Source organism: Pithys albifrons, chromosome 16, assembly GCF_047495875.1.
Source record: "Pithys albifrons albifrons isolate INPA30051 chromosome 16, PitAlb_v1, whole genome shotgun sequence".
In the NCBI taxonomy this organism is placed as follows: Eukaryota; Metazoa; Chordata; class Aves; order Passeriformes; family Thamnophilidae; genus Pithys; species Pithys albifrons.
Window position 1 is genome coordinate 14553321 of NC_092473.1, and position 16190 is coordinate 14569510.

Genomic DNA, 16190 nt, shown 5'->3' on the forward strand with positions numbered 1-16190 from the left:
TCCTATAAAGATCTCTCTTGCATGCAGCTAAATGGACCAGTTTCTTGGATACTACAGTGATGAGTGCAGAGTAAAAAAGGGTCAGCCACCAAAAAACTCAGTTTGACTGCTCAGTACAGCAGGAAACTCTCCTGGAGGTCATTTACATCTCTTCAGAGTCAGCTAATGTGTTTAACATCAGACAAGTATCAGATCTAAGTCAAACTGACTTTGCTTCCACATTAGGTATAAACTCTTTCCAGAAACAAAACTTCTTTGTTGTGACTGAAGTGTCAATGCAGAGCCTGCACTGAAGTTTGCATCACACTGCAGAAGTGGTAAAGCCAAGTAAATAGAGGAAATGGTGATCAGAATGCAGACTAGAAAATTTAATACAAGTACAATTTCATCATGAACTCAGAACAAACAACCACAAAAGTTCTCAATGAAAGAATGATTAGAACTCTTCAGCTTGGAAAGGGGCTGCTTAAATAGGAGATTGGTTCCTAAAATTATAAGTGGCATGAAGAAAATTAACCTGAACAGTGGTATTGTAAGCCACAGTGAAGATTTAGGTGGAGCAAACAAAAATCATTAAGTGACTTGATCAAATGTAAACAAAATATTTGTTATACATAAATGTAAAATAAATACATAAAAATGTATAGTGAAACTGTAAGGACACTGTGAACTCCTAAAGTCCACAAGGACTCAAAAGCAATCAAAAAAAGTTAATAGAGGAACAAAATCCATCAAGGATGGTAAACACAGAGATGTTTTACTGAAGTGACTTCCTGGGTTAAAAGTTGTCACTTGGGGTTTGCCACATTCTTACACTCTTTTCCTGGTATTCACCATTAGCCAACACAGGCAGGACACAGGGCTGGACAGGCAGAAGATGTGACACTACTGGTGTTACTGGGGTGGTGCAGCTGCTGACACAATAACTGCAGTGAGGTACTTACTCCATTGCTGGCGCTTTGTGTTGAACGTCCTGATCTGTATCGTTCAAATCTGTTTGGAAAAAAAAACAAAAAACAATGTGGATTATCAAAACCACTGATAAACAGTGGAAAACATGAGTTTATAACCAAGCCGTGACATGTTTGCCACTGACATCAGTCTTCTCTGGTTCAAAGGGGAAGCCTGGAAGCTTTAACTCCAAGCCAGGACAAAGGGAGGGTAGTTGAGAAGTTGCACTCTTGGCAGATGTGGATTTTAAGTGGATTAATCTGATCTTGCAGCACAAACACGCCTGAAAAACACTGTAGGGTTTGTCTTCTGGTTTCAGGGGGGGTTTAATCATTAAGTGCTCTGTGACAGACTGTTGTGTTAACTAAGGGATAGGAGGAACTGCAGCAGGATTGATGCTCACAGCTCAGAAAGCTGAGCACCAGCACATCTTACTCCCACCTACCAGCTCCCTCTTGCTGCAATAATGTAAATGAGGAGCCCTATGTGTGTGGCACAGCTCGACCCAGGCACATGTGGCAAGAGGGACAGTGATCAGCAGACTCCTTGCTTAGAACTTTCTAGGTCAACTCAAAGATGGTCAGAGATTATATTCAAATAAGTTGGTACTTTTCGAGAAGGAAAATTAATTATGTTGGATGAAACCCTCTTACTTCTTAGGGGAATAGCCTGGCTAGTCTCTGCTCTGTGCATCTGAGGCCATGATTTCTGGGAGGTTTGAATTTTTCCTCATTCAAAAGCAGTTTCAGATGTAACTTCTCTTTTCAATAAAAAGCCCATAATATGCATATAATCCTCTGGGTTTTCTTCCAGATGGACAAAATACAACAGGGAATATCAAGCAAACTGAAATGTTTTCTTAATGTAAGAGAGGAAAATGCAGGCTTAGAAGGAAGCAAAACCAAATTCTGGCCCAAATTTCAATTTTAGGAAACCGTGGGTGTTTGCTATTACTGGAAATCTAACTCCCTTTGCTGGAAACTTAAGACACCTCCCACCTCATTTCTCACCAAAAGGCTTCTGTTCATTTACATCCCAAGGCTTCTCAGCGAAGGCCAGAGCTCCTGCTTGAGTCACTGACGGAGCTTGGTCAGCGCTGGAAATCAGCATGATGGATGTGGAGCTTTTGGAACAGCAGAGGAGGAACTGGAATTTATTGAACACTCAGCCCAGTGCAGCTATTCCACCACAAACAGCTTGCTAACATCACTCAGCTCCCCTTCCTGAATGACTGCAAACACAGCAGCCCCAGCCAGCAAAGCCGCAGATGGAGGAAAACAGAAAAACTATTAAGGGTGACCAGACTAAGCCTCAGTGACAGTCACACTCTCCCACTTGTGCAATCCTGCTCGTGCATGAAACACACACCATTTCACACAAAAAGCCAGCGTTTGTTTCAAAGTTTGCCCCGATCTCCTGTGAACGACCAAATCAAAGGCAAAATCGAGGCCACTGAGTCGTGTTTCCAGCCTTTGCCGACAGCACGACTTCACAGATCTAGAGCCTAATTTATTTTTAAAGGCTTGAGAAACAAAGCCCTGTGCTAAGAGCAAGGAACAAAGGGTACTCTTTAGTGCCTCGCTCCCCAGGCCTGTCATTAAGGGGAAGATTAAACTTTCCCAAGACTGCTGCATCACGTGTCGCCTCCTGCAGCAGATGTGCCTGACAGCGCCTTTGTCTGACGTGTCTAAAGTCCTGTGCCCCAAGTCCTGATCCTGGGGATGATTCCCGCAGACCAGCTCTTAAAAACATCAGTTCTACGTAAGAATTTTAAGTGTTACTTAAAAACAAAACCCTTACACGCATGATGCTCCCGCCCACCTCGGCCAGCTCCCCTTGCACCAGCTCTGGAATGTGAAAGATCAGAGGACTGAGAGAGCTCACAGGAGCCTCCCTAAGCCAGGAAGCAGCACAGGCATTTGTGCAGAGCCCAAGCTGGCAAGGGGAACTAGAGACTGTGGCTGTGCTATTTTTGGTCCCAAGTCCCTACATCTGTACAGCCCTGCACAACAGGGACTTGCAGGCTCAAATCTCTGCTAGGTCAGAGAGTTTTGCACAAGGTTGCCTTGCATTTTATGCATGTGTCCCACAAAAATTCAATGGCAGGACCAAAAAAAACCCAAATCATAGTATTCAAGTGAATCAGCTGAAACAGGAATGTTAACATAAAAGACCAAAAAAAGACTTTGTAAATGCTTTTCTGTGTTACTTTGGACCACTGGCCCAGCTGGTCCAATCTTGCCAATTGACTTGTATTATATTTAAGTGAAAACCCAGAGTGAATGTAAATAGTTGATGGGAAAGGTGCCCCACCTTTCGTATCGGAGGAAGACGTTATTTAAATCATCATTCACGTGCAGCAGCTCCTCTGTGACTTCTTCATTGGACACTCGTGAGATGAGCTCCACAATTCTCTGCTGCATGGCTCTACAGGTCCGGTTCAGTTCCTAGGAGGAATGCATTGTGCACACACACTCTGATAAGCAACAAGCAATAAGTAGATTTAGTTGAGCTCTGCTCACAGCCAAACATATCCCCCAGCTGAGAAACACTAAGACAAGTTTATCTTTGCATGATTAAATGTCACCCAAAAGCACATCTAATCAAACGCCCTTCAAGAGATGATGGTGTAAAACCTTGAGAGCCTATTTACAATTCAACTTCCTGATTCTTTTTTAACTCTGAGCACTTCAGAAAATATCTGTGTTATAGTCATCTGTTTTAAGAATAAAACACATTAATACAACAGCTTTCCAGAAGAGAGCTTTCAAGGAAAATTCAATCTGTTTATTTGGAAATACCATTCTTAAAATCGAAATTAAGTGCATGGTGGAAAAAGTGGGGGAAAAAGATTCATCAGGGCTACCTCAAGTACTGAGTGGTGCTAGAAAGAGAAGTGTTGAGGACAGGAAACACACCAACTACAGAGAACATGAGGGTGAAGACAAAAGAAGAACCAGGAGCATATAGAAAGTTGAGTGTTTCACACACCCTTCAGTCCTGAACCATCCACAGAAATGTTTCCTTCCACTGAGCAAGTGCACAGACAAGAGACTGCACAAAGGCAGTACATTTTAAAGACTACAGAGTGAGGGCATTTATTTCAGAAGTCTCTCATCAAGGAATCTACATATGAGTCTGCCTAAACCAGGAGTTCTCAGGCTGCCAGGATATCTCTTCCATCACCAATTACTTAGCAGAATTCTGTACTCCTGAAAGGTCAGACTGGTCTGCTGAGGAGAACTGCAAGAAGAAACGTGACATATGGCAGAGTGCCTCTGATCAGGCCCACGGTTTTACTTCAATGAGCACTGACATTCCAGCTAAAGCATGTCCCTCTGTCATCTTCCACCCCTCCGAGCTCCACTTCACAGCAAAAATTCAGCACTAAACAAGGATGACTTGTTGGTACACAACCTTGGGGATGAAAGCAAAAATGTGTTTGTTTTCCTTGCATGGTCTGACATCCTAAGCTCTGGATAAATTTCACCTAGTGCAATCCAGCTGCCTTAACAGCTTGAGGAATGTGTTCTCCAATGTCAGTTTTGATCCCATCACTTTGGAAGCAGATTGTGACATTTCAGAGGTTTGTTTGCTGCCTTTCGGAGAGGGCTGACAGTACCTATCTATTCTGCTCAGAGCTGGCTCTCTAGCAGGCTGTTTACATTTGATTGTTGGGGAAAATGTCAGGAATTATTTAAGGAGGAGGGCTATATAAACCTCAAAGCAAGGAGTCCTTGCATGCAGCACCCGGCTCACAGCTCTCAAAAGGCCAACCATCCTTTGTGATCAAAACCAGCTTCTCCCCAGCTCTGTGATTCAGATTTGGGCTGCATCAGTCAAAGAAGGGAACCAGGTGGGGTAAAGAATTGTTGCTGTCACTCCATTTTATGATCAAATTCTTTCACCTTAAAGCTGTGCTGTAAGGTTATGCTGTCGGGATGTTGGTGGTTGTTTCTCAGTGTAAGCAAACCACTCCACGCTGTTTCATGGTTTCCTGGAAGCTCCTTTTGTTCTGAGCAGTTCGACCCAAATGGGCAGTAACTGAAAGGCTCTTTATTGCAAAGCCTCTCATCAGCTGCCACGATGGCTCCGAGACAAACACACAATGCCACTGCATGGGAGAGACCAGTTTTTGGATGGATTTCAAACTCTGATGTATCACAGAGAGCAATTCCTTGCCTTCCCCCGAATGGATTGCTGTGGGAGCCCATCCTCCCTGCTGGAGGATCAAAACAGAAGGCTATTTCTGAAGCTATGGAAAGGCAAATGCCACGTTCAGGGCAGCAGCTGGAATGTCAGATCTCAGTGTTCCTCATCTGTGCTGCGTGTGGGACTGTATGACCTTCCTCAGTCAAAAGGCCAACCCACAACCACTGGCCTTAGGAAACAGGTGTGAAGCCCAAGACCTGAGTTCAGTTCATATTGCTCTCATAGAATCATAGAATCGACTGGGTTGGAAAAGACCTCAGAGATCATCGAGTCCAACCCTCTCCCTCTTGAAATGCTAACTGCTGCACTGGATTGAGATTTCCCAGCAGAGAAATCCTTTGTGATTGCCCAGTCCAGCCCTCTGGACACCATGAAACTTCACCTGAGCACCTGCTTTAAGACACTGCCTCCAGGAGAGCACAGCTCCTGGAAAGACAGTTCATATAGAAGATTTCAAGTGGCAGAGAAACCACAGACCCTTGGCATTATTTAGTCCAGCTGGAAATACAGAGTGTTTTTTCCTGCACAGTGACTGGGAATGTCTTGACACTGTAAAAATGATGATGGAGGGTGTAAAAAAAGAGAGATGTTCAGGGCTTATAGAGCCTGTGGTAATTCTAAGGTGCCTTGTGGTAAAGGAAACCTGATATTCAACATTGGGAAAAATTTCTGGCTACACAAAGAGGAAAGAACAAGTTTCAAAGTTAGGAAATCCTTGTCATCGGAAGCTTTAACAAATGAAGAACATGAAGTGATGAGACTCACCAGGGTCAAGCACAGCCCACATTCATGATGGAAACCAAGCCAAGTTGGGCTGTAAGTGAGCTACAACCAGAACCACACCCCCAAAGGACCAGAATCATATTTGTGAGGAAACTGTTACCTGCAGTAACTCAAGGTCTGAGGAATCCTCCTGTCCAGGTACCATTTCTGTCAGCATTTCAGACATCACTTTTGTGTTCCCACGAACAATATCCAGCTCACTGCGCAGCCGAGCAATCTAAATTGGGGCAAAACCACAACAAAACACTGCATAATCTTTTGGTTTAAGCAGTCCATGTTCAAGAACTGACTTTGAGATATCTCTCGTTCTGTCAGACTTGATATCTGAGGCTCCAGACATTCTAGCAGGAAAAAAACCAAAAAGGAAAGATAAAAAGTTTACCCAGGAGAGAATTTTAGAAAAGGAACAGAAAAAGAAAAGAACTTTTATCACTAACCCAGATGTGCTGTGGCTGTATGGAAAGGAAAGCAAATGAAAACAGCACCTAAAAACAGACCTTGGCTGTGGTACACCCTGTGTGCCTCACTCTGGTGTGGGGAAAGTTGTACACATTTTAAGTAGGATCTTTGGCTCAGAAGTGACTATTTTAGCAGGGAGAAAAGAAAATCCTGTATTAGGGTGTTTGTAAGGGTTTGACTTCCTGCATCTGCAAGACATTCTGTGCCTTTAAAGAAGAGGGACTAATGGGTATAACTGCTGAGTTACTGCTGAGTGAACTGGTCCAGCAGACTGTGCTGCCATTACCAAACCATACAGACACATCCAAAGCCCAGATTTTACAGCATAACAGGAGGAAAGATTACTAAGCAGAGCCAGACCTACGAGACAAAGTCCGAAGAGTTAAAATGAAAGTTCCCCTGCAAATTGGTTTCTAACTTGATTTGCTGACAGAGAGTCACTCAAAAGAATCATCATGCCAATACCTGTTCAGAATTAGCAGTGATGGGACCAGTCACGTTCAAGGCGGGGGCCTGAGGAGCAGAATACGCCGTTGGAGAGGACGAAGAGTAAGAGCCACTGCTCATCCTTTGCTGAGACTGTGAATTGTGCATATTTGCTGCAGGATCAACTTCGGGAACACTCTGCCACATCAGAAAGACACGAGTTCAAAAGCTGAATTGGGACAGCACTTGCTTTATCAGCAACCTCAGGCCAAAGAGGCTCAAATATAGAACATAATTGCACCTTGTGGGAAAGGTCAGTGCAGCTCTGAGCACAGACTGGCAGGACAGCCCATAAACAGGCAGCTCCAACAATCTTCCACACCCACATCTTTTGACCCAACCCACATGCATTTGAGTTCATTTACAAGAAAAGTGAGAAGCAAAATAAAAACAAGAGCCAAAGAGAACTAATTATAAATGATTTAAAACCAGGAATTAAGTTGCAGGCTTACACAAAAAATGATGTGATACAAAGATACTGAATTTAATTAACCTTGACACAAGAATTGTAATCTCTCAGTCCTTGATCACTTGCATTTACCGCCTCAAAGATTCATTAACTTCAGTTTTCAGAGTGAATAATCAGAACACCTGTGATCATTAAGTTACTTCTTTACCAGCAGTTCTGTCAACTTTCCAGACTTAACTTTCCAGAGGTGTAAAACCTCACAATACCACGGGATCTGTGAGAGATTCAGACTCTGTGAACCTCTAAAAGTCAGGCAGACCTTGGCTCAGGGTATCACCAACAGAAACCACCACACTTTTGAGCAAAAGAGGTAAATCTCAATCATATGTCCTGCTGGGCTCTCTTAGAACAGATTAGTTGCATTTGTCTGGTGGTTTTGTGGTATAAGATAAGCGTCACAAAGTCTTTTCCTCTTCTCAGACTGATGACTGACTCAAGGGAGGAGATACCATTAGCTTATCAGTCTGTATTATGCTTCTCCTACATGCCCCTTCACTAATAAAATGTCCTTCCAGGGGTAAGGAAATGAACCAAAATCAGAGAAACAGGAGGGGAAAGACAAGTAGTTATCCAACTATTTAGACATCCTGGGAAAACACCCCTGGAATTTCAATGCTGCAGCTTACCCTCTGTGGTGTGTGTATTGGAGACAGAGCATCAAGATCTGCCATGGGAAACTCGATGCCTTTCCTCTTGAGTTCTTCATAAATATGCACGACTCCAGTTAAATCAGGGCTACTTCGAAAGGCATCAGCCCAAGCCTGGAAAACATGAGGGATTATCCATAAACCTTCCAAAGCTCCAGCTTCACCCTGACCTCAGACACTGACTATAAAAGCTTTCATGTATTTCAGCCTCAAAGGGAAGCTGTGATCATCAGACCTGGTCTAAAAGATCCTGCAAATATTATTGAGACAGCCACATACAGATTTTATTCCTATATAAACCAGACAGGAACTCAGTGCACTGTAGCTCTGTGTAGTCCCTGACATCATCAGAATCTGTGAACAAAATTAAAGCCTCTTCCAATCCCCTCTCCTCTGCATTGATTGATGTTGTTTTTTTCTGGCATATTACAATGACCCACCAGGAAAAGTCTGTGTGAAAGATTCAATGGATCTAAAGAAAATTCATAAAGTCATACAATAATCTTAAGCAACCACCATTCACTTTGTGAAACACCCTCATTTGTTGCCAAAGGAAAAACACAACTGTCAAGTTGTCTTCAGTGTTTTATTTGGACCAAACTTAAATAAAACCAGGTAGTTTCTGAAGTTCTTGTACTGTGAAACAGACAGTCCCTGAGCAGCAGAACTGATGGCGCCTGCGTTCCTGCAGAGCACATCCAACACTCAGACACCCCGGTGGGGCACAAAGAACAAGCATAAAAGAGAGAATTTCCCACAGCCAGAACACTCATAATATCTCTCTTGCATGAATCCTCTGGTGGCTAAAAAGACTTCAATTCACATTTGAGCTTTTCCTTCAGTGGGAGTACTAAGTGCTGCTCTTGGCCAGCCAGGCACTCACAGTGCTGCTGGGAGCACAGTGCCCTGAAAGCCTCACCCCCCTTCTCCTGTACTGGAAATCAGCCAAATATTAAAAATTTAGATGAAGAAAAAACTGCAATATTATGACTCCATTAAAAAATGAAGCATTCCACAAACCCCCACATATGTGAGGCAGAGGATCAGCGTGCTGGATCCAGAACTACTGCGAGACGGGTGTGTGGGTTCTGAACTTAATTCATTTAGTCATCACTTTTACACTAGTCCTTTGACTATTTTTACTTTAAAAGCTGTTTTAATCACTTTTGATATTTGAGAGGTGAGAAATCAAAGAGAGCAAAGTAAGGTAAGAAATAATATTAATATTTAACTTGCATTTCTATTCTGTTCAATTCTAAGAAAGCATTTCCTACACCCCACATCAAGGAGACAATCCATTATCAGGTGAAAGCTGAAATCCTGCATTTGCTTCTCAGCTTTGTTAAGGGTAAATTAACTGCATCAACTGTTCTGATGCAGTGCAAGTCCAGACAGCCCTGCGTGAGCCAGAGGAGACAGCTCTGACTGCACACAGCTATTGTTTCCTTGGAACTGACCTTCCAAACCACCCTCAGTTCTAAAGGAGATTTTGAAGGCACAAGTAACTCCACCTTTACACTTTCACTGCATTTTCAATTTGCATCACAAGTCATCTCAATGATGCTTCTACATAATGGTGTTCCTCACTTCAACTCTATTTGCCAGCAAGAGTGAAAAATTTTAAGCAAGGAATGTTCTATCTAATAATCATAATTTAAAAGAAATTTAGAGGCCAAGGCATGCTGCACTGCTGCCCTCAACTATTAATATGGCTTGTTTGTCCAGGAGGATGTCTAATGCATTCCCTCTTTCACTGGCTTCCTATAGATTTTGCAAAATGAACTCACTTCATCTGCACTTCACCTTTTTAATGTATTCTCTCTTCTGCAACTCACTGCTCTGGAGAAAGGATACAATTCCATTTGTATTCTTCTTCACCTGAGCTGGGAGCATTATCTACATTAGTGTCTCTCAAGGGTCACAAGCAGGATGGGGCACTATTGTCCTAAGTGCTGTCTACACACATTGAAGACAATCCCTGTACCAGACAGCTTACAATCCAACCAGGCAACAGTAGTATCAGCTCTGCTTTATAGATAAGGAGCTAGTCTAGAGTTTAGGAGACCTGCCCATTGTCCAAACGAGTGCAGGACAGAGGTGAGACTGAATTCAGATCTTCTAAGACTCTAGGGCAGGCTATCAAAGGATGCTGCTGTATAAATCCCACTTGGATCCTCAGTGTGCCCAAACAGGTTAATTAAATACCATTGTAATTTCAGCCCCTAAATCAGGGACAATCCTGCAACAACTTTGCCAGTGCTGGACACTTTTTACCACATGTGCCCTCAAAAGAATTTGCCATGCCACTGGAAGTCTTCCCATGCTTCACCTTTGATGAGGGTGCTCAGCTACTTTGCAGCACGTGGCATGAGCTCTGAGGCAAGCTCTTATCAGGGGCACAGCAACAAGGAATATTTCCAAGCCCTTTTAGAAGGGTAAAGAAGGAAGGATAAGCACTATGCAACACAAGTTAATTCATACACACTGGGAAATAGGTTGAGAAAGTGAGACACAAGGTGCTCATCATCTCTTATAGGCTGAGCTCGATGATCTCAGAGGTCTTTTCCAACCTAACTGATTCTGTGATTCAAAACAGTCAAGTCTCTAGAGAAGAAATTGGATGGCAGCTTTGTCTACCCTTGTTATGGAAAGGCCTTGGAATACCAGAGCTGTGTGGCTGAAGACATATGCTGTTTGTACAACTCTTTTCCATGCTTCCAAGTGTGGGCTATTAATCCTCTCACTTCCGTTTTTATTAATTCCCCGATATTAAACTGTGAAAGGGATACAGAAAGGGATAAATGCAATGTTAGTGGAGCAGAGCTGAGAGATCAGCCCCCCAGAAGGGGGTTAAATCCAACCCCAGGGAGCTCTACAGAGCAAAGCCTAAGCTGAGTGAAGTGGTCACAACCTATGGGGTATTTTGGGGCAGTGTGTCCATAGGGCACTTGGGATGAGCTACTGCAATCACTGCTCCCAACCTGTCAGGCAATCTGGAAAACAAAGTCCCCTACCACCTCCAGCTAAAGAGACACTAACAGAACCCACCCACAGGCAACCTTCACAATTTTCAGGCTTTTTATATCAAAAGGCATTTAGTACCCAGAGTGAGGCTTTTAGCTCTACTGCACTAAGTCTCCTCAGATAAAGCTCTGTTTAATACACTGAGGCAATGACTGTGGCTTTCTGATTATGTTACAAACACTCCCTTCTTAGCTGCATTGACGACTGGGAATCCATTTAAATCCAGGACCCAGCATATCCAGCATTCTCTAAAACAACATGGAAACACACTGAGTGTCTCTTTATGGGACAGCATTTAACCTCATCTCCTGGTCACCACATGCCCATTGCATGACACTGGAGGCCTCAGTCAGATACACAAGAATTTCTTTTAATAATTTCATTAATTTTGTGCTATTTAAAAAAACCAAAAAGCTTTAAAATCAGAGACCAGAAATAAAGGGACCCCACAGACCCCTATGCAATGCCCACCTAATTCCACCACCCTGCCTATTTTGTGTTTGAAAATCACTTATTTACATTGTCATGCTCTAATGATGCCCTATCCCTGTATCCTAATAACAAATAAAGCAGCAGAAACCCAACTGCACGCTTAGCTATAAAAATCAGAAGTATATCTGGCAAATGATGCTGTGCATTTGTAAATACCTTCCCACAAGGAACACTGCAGCAGGTTTATATCATTTTAAATACGCAGTGTCTTTTAGTCTCCGGTGTACGCAGTGGCCTGTGGAAGCTTAGTGATAAAGCTTCCTATAATTGTCAGATTTCCTCCAGGCAGGCACCAATGTTTCCTCATGTGTGGCTAATGGTTTGTGGAATTAACACGGCTGTTTATTGTTGTGCTGCACAGAAGGAGCAGTGGCAGAGACAGGCCCATGTCTGAACTTCCCCCACTGCAGGCGAGGATCTGACAGTGTGCTTTTACTGCACAATAACCAGAGAAAAGACACCAAAACCATTTTAACTCCTATATGGTCATTTACTCTTCTATAACCATCTTTGAAAGGGATGCAGAATGCTTTCTAATGGAGGGAAACAGCTCCATTTTACGGTCAGGGAAACAGACACAGAAAGGCAAGTGTTCTGCAGCTGACACTGAAAGCACGAGCCTCTGAAATCTCCTGGCCTCACATGACAAGCCCCTTGCAGAGGCAAGTCCCCAGCTTCTAGATGTGAGTGTTAAATTGCAAAGCCATTCATTTATCTTTTATTAAATCCTCCTGTTTTAGAGTAGAGTGGTAGCTCTCTTAACTAGAATCCAGACAGTTCTCCCTGGATAAAATATCTGTGTGTGTGCATGTCTGCTCTTCCCTGCCAATCTGGATATATTGTTTGATTTTATATATAAAACCCTTGCCACATTTCTAACGATGACAGCATGTTTAGTGATGCGTAGCATTGAAGCAGACAGTCCTTATTTCAGGCAGCAACATATGGAAGCAGAGACAAGCTGGGTACCTGAATCAGTGCTAGGACTTTATCCTGTACAATAGTTGGGGGATTGTTCTTGGGAGAGATGATTTTCACCAGAACACCATCGATGAAGTCACGGTTTGCCACTAAGACGTGAAAGCGATGGCCACAGTTCTTCACACAGGTCTCCAACACCTACACATACACACAAAAAAACCCCCCATTTGTTGTTGAAGCAAAGCTTGATCACACACAGCATCTGATTTTTTAATTTATTTTATTTTAAAGCTTTTCATAGGAGGGTGAGAAGATAGAGGAGAAATTACATTTATACCCTTAAATCTTCTCTTCTTCCCCAGTTTTACCAAAAAGCTTCCTCTCTACACACACACTTTGCCATACCTTACCTACCATTAACACATTGGGCATTTTTGTGATCCACCTTTACCTGTTTTCAAGGTAAAGAAATATAAAGTTTCCTCCTGTTCAAAGCAGAACTTTCCAGCCTGCATACCTGAACAGCCAAGTACACAGCAGCACATCAGGGGCAGGTAAGACAGAGGACACCCTGTCACAGTGAGGCATTATCATGCTGTGTCACTCCACCATTTTCTATGTGCCTGGAACACAGCTGGACCCAGTTGCTCCGAGCTATAAGCCATGTTTTAGAGTTGGGAATTCAGGTGAATGATCTTCACTCATTCAAAACACTCCCCTGTGAATGCTCTGACAGGTTATACTTTGACACATTTTCCCCCTGCAACCTAGCTGGAGGCACCTTTCACTTGCCATTCAACTGCCATGGAAGAACAGCTGTTGATTTTTCTCTGAAGAACATGATTAGCATGGAGATAAATCCAACACGTCACTTCTCCTTACAGCCATGCCTAACAACCACTGCAACTCTGTATCGAGGGGTCTTTAATTACTCTCCTACTTCAGTTACTTTCATTAGCCATGATGACACGGGCTCACTCCTGATGAATTTCACTCTTTCCTGCACAATGGATAATCTCATGGTTTGGACTTTGGTAATCTGTCAAAATGACAATGCAGGATAGGAAATGGCAAGAAGACAGAAACTACAGTTATGCTTCGTCAGGGAGATGCAACAAGAGCTCTGTGAAAGAATCACACAGATCACCTCCCTGCAGCAGGACAACTCCATCTGGTGACTGCTGCTCATTCCTCAGGTTGCTGTGGCACAGAGCTGGCCCAGCACCACGCTCAGGGGTGCTGTACCACCCAGGAAACCCCCAGCCAAAGTCATCGGCAGGAAAGGTCACTGGCAAATTAACCCACACCTTAGCAGTGCTGCCTAAATGCACTGAATATAATTTACACGTTATTGAGTGAAATTAGATCAGCATAAACTAATGCAAGTCTCCTACCAAGATTCATTCCCAAGGGAAATTGTGCATCAGCTACTGACGAAGCTGAAAATATGGCAAGTTCATCATCCTCAATTGCAAATGTGCCCACAGCTGTTGCCTTGGAGTGGAGGAATGGTTGGACACAGGGAGATGAGAGTAGAAGGGAAAAGCTCAAAAAGTAACACTCATTTGGGCTACTTTAACTTTCCTCAGACGTCACTTGGGAAGAGTAAGAGCCATGAAAAAAAGCAGAAATCACATGAATCACAAAACTACTCTGCAAAGCTTCCAGCAACTCTCCCCAAGGAAGTAGGAGGCACTTGGAGACAAAAAAAAGGCAGAGCAGTGGCTGTTAAAGAAAATAGTGTGTACATTCAAGAGAGTGCCAGGAAAAGGAAAGAGCCAAAGGAGCAGGGTTCTGCCCTTTGAGGCATTCCAGCCTGCCCCACTCACCGTCAGCGCCAGCATGACCTCTCTGTAATTCTTGTTTCCATTCAGCCTCTTCTTCAGTGCTCGAATGGCATCCTTGGGCCTGAAGGGGAAACACACCATTTTAACAGACAGCTCAGGCAGGCCTTTCATATCCCATAAACTGTGGGAAAGGGAATCCTTTACCATCTCCATCTGGACATAAGCATGTGTGTTAACTTCAGATGACTTGACTACAACCAAGATTATGGAGAATTATGTGAGGAGACAAGATAGCATAGAAGTCAAGACTGGAGGAGTGCCTGAAATCTCCAAAAATCCAGGCTGTTGATCAGACAGGGAAGACTGACAGCCACTCAGAGGCTCAGTGGTCAGTTCTGCAGACTGCAAGCAGCACAGCTTTCTGAGGGAGATGTGTCAGAGCTGTCTATGCAAACAGCTGAAATTAAAGGCATTGCAGCACTGCAAAGAGATGCCCCTGCTGAAATCAGGAACCCCAGACATACAAACTCAGCACCCTCTCCAAGAAAACATTTTTCATGTCCCTCCCAAGCAGAGAAAGTATCACAGAATTATTTAGGCTGGAAAATACCTCCGAGGTCATCGAGTCCAACCATTTCCTCAGCACTGCCAAGCCCATCACTAAACCATGGACCCAAGTGCAACATCTGCATGTTTTCTGAGCACTTGCAGGGATGGTCCAATGCCTAAACACCCTTTCAGTGAAGAATCTTTTCCGAGCGTGTGATCTAAACCTCTCCTGGTACTACTTGATGCCGTTTACTCTTGTCCTGGATCCTACAAGTACAGCATCATACAGTATTTTCTGAGAGGTTTAAAGAGCAGGAAATGTCTAAGGAGCAGGAAAAATGAACAACTGATCTGCAAACTGCATCCAAACCACGAGCACCTGCCCCAGCCTCGCTGCACCTCCTCACATGCTGAGTAAGATTGAGTTCAGGGACCTTTCAGAGTCTGCTGAAGTCGCACATACCCTTCTTCTGTCTCGTTGATAATGTCACAGATCTCCATGTTAAGTGTCCAGTCTTCACTCTGCAAAGAGCCATCTGTGGCCTTTTCTGAAAGGAAAGAAAAATAAATCTTTTCACATCTTCCTGATTAGGTCTATACCTCAATCCATCTTGAGTTGCTCTGAGCTGAAACTATCCAGTAAAAAACAGAAAAAACCAAATCCCTGCTGGCAGTAAACAATGTCAATCCTTCCCTCCTGGTTTTAGGGATCAGCACAGAGGTTTCCAGACAGAATCAATTATCCCTCAAGCTTTCTACCTTCAGCCCACATAGATGGGCTGTTCTTCAAAGACTCCTGAATTCCTGAGAGAGTACGAAAATGTCAGCTAATTCCAAGTTAAACTCCTCAGATGCTGCATTGCTGGCACAATATGAGGTAGGAAAATATCCCCCAAAATCAACACGACCTCTTCCCTGCTTTAGCAGATAATGCCTCCACATGAGTTGAGGGAGGAAAAATAGCAACCTGGAGACAGAATTCAAGGAATTTCAGCATGAAGAGAACGTGAAAACATTTAGGATGTAACAGTTCAGGTCATGGTAACACTCAGGGGCACCTCTTTTTGCTGGGGACTCCTTTACTCCTGTACCACAATCCCTCAATAGCTGCTTGGCAGGGGTCAGGCACTGCCTCCCTCTGCCCCACTCTGTCGCCAGTGTCCTCTCCACGCTGGGGCTCCTTATACACCTCCCAAGCACACTCTGCCTTCCTCCTGACTCCCAAATCCTCCCCCACTGTTTGTGTGGCAGGTGAGTCATCCAGCATCCCTCAGTTCCCAGGGAAGGATGACCTACAGCCCTATGACAGTGGCAGATGCCAACTGTTGGCAGTTTAATTTATAGACATCTGCAAGAGTAGCATAACCGTAACTTGTAGTAATCAGTTGACAAGAACTATTTCCTCCTTGG

The 16190-nt window shown here is 43.6% G+C and overlaps 1 protein-coding gene across 3 annotated transcripts in view; it reads right to left on the reverse strand.

The window, feature by feature from the left end:
- TOM1L2 (target of myb1 like 2 membrane trafficking protein) overlaps positions 1 to 16190 on the reverse strand; it is a 57647-nt gene that overhangs the window by 21855 nt on the left and 19602 nt on the right. For all 3 annotated transcript variants that reach the window (XM_071571626.1, XM_071571625.1, XM_071571624.1), the window contains exons 2-9: positions 15244 to 15328; positions 14274 to 14352; positions 12493 to 12642; positions 7987 to 8121; positions 6871 to 7029; positions 6047 to 6163; positions 3265 to 3398; positions 945 to 993 (exon numbers count right to left, since the gene is read on the reverse strand). In XM_071571626.1, coding sequence (XP_071427727.1) covers positions 945 to 993; positions 3265 to 3398; positions 6047 to 6163; positions 6871 to 7029; positions 7987 to 8121; positions 12493 to 12642; positions 14274 to 14352; positions 15244 to 15328 — 908 coding nt within the window. The remainder of the gene's footprint in view (positions 1 to 944; positions 994 to 3264; positions 3399 to 6046; positions 6164 to 6870; positions 7030 to 7986; positions 8122 to 12492; positions 12643 to 14273; positions 14353 to 15243; positions 15329 to 16190) is intronic.